At 52.0% G+C, this 2,058-nt stretch overlaps 1 protein-coding gene across 1 annotated transcript in view; it reads right to left on the bottom strand.

The window, feature by feature from the left end:
• ZIC2 (Zic family member 2) overlaps positions 1–883 on the bottom strand; it is a 12,350-nt gene extending 11,467 nt beyond the window's left edge. The window contains exon 1 of the mRNA XM_019523835.1: positions 783–883. Within this exon, the coding sequence (XP_019379380.1) occupies positions 783–883 (101 nt within the window). The remainder of the gene's footprint in view (positions 1–782) is intronic.
• Between the last annotated feature and the right edge of the window lie 1,175 nt (positions 884–2,058).

The raw sequence follows: 2,058 nt of genomic DNA, 5'->3' as shown, positions 1-2,058 counted from the left end.
TGTGTGTGTGTGTGTGTAATTTTAAGGGGCGGACTAAATTTTTTCCCCCCGACATCCCTTTTACTCCTCACGTCAGTGCATCCTGCACCGAATTGAGGCAGGCTGGCAAACGGGCTTCGCGTCGGTCTCTGCCTGTTTGTGTGTTCATATACATATTTACTGGGTCATAGATCTATACTATTTACTAGACAGACAGACAGGGATTAGGGCGTCTATTGGTAAGTGCAGGAAAGGTAATTTTGCCAACAGTTTTTTTCCCTCTCTGATTTGATTGTTCAAATGGAGATCCCCCACCCCCAATAAGATGAAATGCCAGTTCACAAGGTGAAATCTACGCAGATCGGAGGTGCGTAATTCTTTGTCCGGCGCGGGGTTTCATGCACAGAAGACAGGGAGTCCTGCTAGTCCGGAGTGAGCGCTGGGGACGGTAAACGCCAAATGAATGCGGACAGACGCCTCCGTCAGCTGAAGTCTCTTCCTCCTCTCTCCAGCCGTGACTTGATCCTGTCTTTCTGGCGAGCAGCGCTTGCTCCCCAAAGTTGTCTTTCCAGGCTGGAGATTCAGGGCGTGCGCTGTCCTTGAACTGACCCTGCAGCCTGCGGGCACAGCCAGCGAGCAAACGGGCTGTCCTTTTCTCGAACCCGTCTCCGAAAGGAGGGCTGGAGGGTGCCCCCGAATCACGGCTGGGGCGGTAGAGAGGGAGCGCAGCTTGGCAATTCCAGTCTCCCACCCCGGCAGCGTCCAAGATAACTGAATAATCGTCCAGACAATTAGCCACTTACTTATTCAGCCCCACTTCTCGGCAAAAGAGTTTAAAGAAAGATTCTGCCTCTGAGAATGGAAAGGCCCCAAACACGTCCAAGAAAAATGCGGTGTTGAGCATATTGCATGGAGGGGAAAAAAAACAATGTTAGCGTCTCCAAGAAAGCCTGCCTCCTTCCTTCCTCTCTCTCTTTCTTTCTTTCCTCTCCCCCCTTCCCAGATCCCCCTGCTCTGCGTGCTGGCTCCGGGAGGCTGCTTTGGGACACTTCGGGGGGAATTCGTTCATTCCAGCCCGAGAGCCCGCAGGCTGGACGCTCTTTGCTATTCTTTAAGGCTCCAGTTCTTCTCTCTCTGCAGGAAACAGAGGAGCTGATCCAAGTTCAAAGTCACGTCGCCGTCCCCTCTAAGAAGTGCTTTATTTCTCTACAAACCGCAAAACCCCTTTCCCCATGTCACAGGGTGAAAAGGGAAAGAGAGAGAGAGGGAGAGAGAGAGAGAGAGCGAGCGAGAGAGAGAGAGGGAAAAAACCCCTGCAGTCGCTTTTAGGGCCATTGCCAGAAATGCAGACTTAAGCTCATTCTTTAGAAGGAAGAAAGCGGCCGGGCAAACGCGGTGGTAAAGTGTTTTAGTGAAATAAGTTTTTCAACAGGTCTCTGGAAGGTGCACGCACTGCAGTGCTGCCAGGCCCGCAGCACCCCCGGCAGCCTCGCTGGGGAGCTTCTTCCCTGCCTGTAAGTTGTTCCGAAATTTTCTTTAAGCCTGCTCTCCTCTCGTGCTTACGGACTGCTTATCCCGATGGGGTGAGAGGCAGGGCTTTTCCTCTCACTGCGTAGACCGTCTTCGTTTTTTACCGTCTCCCACTCCTTGGGGTGGTGATCATCAGCTTTCCAGAGGACAGCTGAGTATTGAAAGGGAGCCGGCACCTGATTGTTGTTTGGTCAGTAGGTTGCTGTTCGCCTCGGAAATGTGCGCCGATGGTATTGCAAAATGCTGCCATGGACCTTCTGCGGGGAATGAATGGTGGCGTGAAGCCGGACAGATATGCGTACGTGTACAAACTATATCTTGATGCATGTATCTTTGGGACGAGAGGAATGGGATGGCGGGTTGAAAGTGGAGATGCGATGCATGCTTTCTCTGCCAAATTCCAGCTTTGTTTCCCTCTGGAGCGAAGAGAGGGGCGCGGGCTGGGCTGAGGGCGAGGATGCTGGCTGTTTAACCTGAAAAGGACAGAGCAATTTAACAGAATCACTTGCCCCGTTGTCTGTATCACAGACACTCATAAATTCAACAAGA

The sequence above is a fragment of the Gavialis gangeticus genome, unplaced genomic scaffold (genome assembly GCF_001723915.1).
Source record: "Gavialis gangeticus isolate Ggan-Ray unplaced genomic scaffold, GavGan_comp1, whole genome shotgun sequence".
Lineage (NCBI taxonomy): Eukaryota > Metazoa > Chordata > Crocodylia > Gavialidae > Gavialis > Gavialis gangeticus.
Note: the sequence above shows the minus strand (reverse complement) of the source record. Positions and strands in the feature narration are given on the sequence as shown.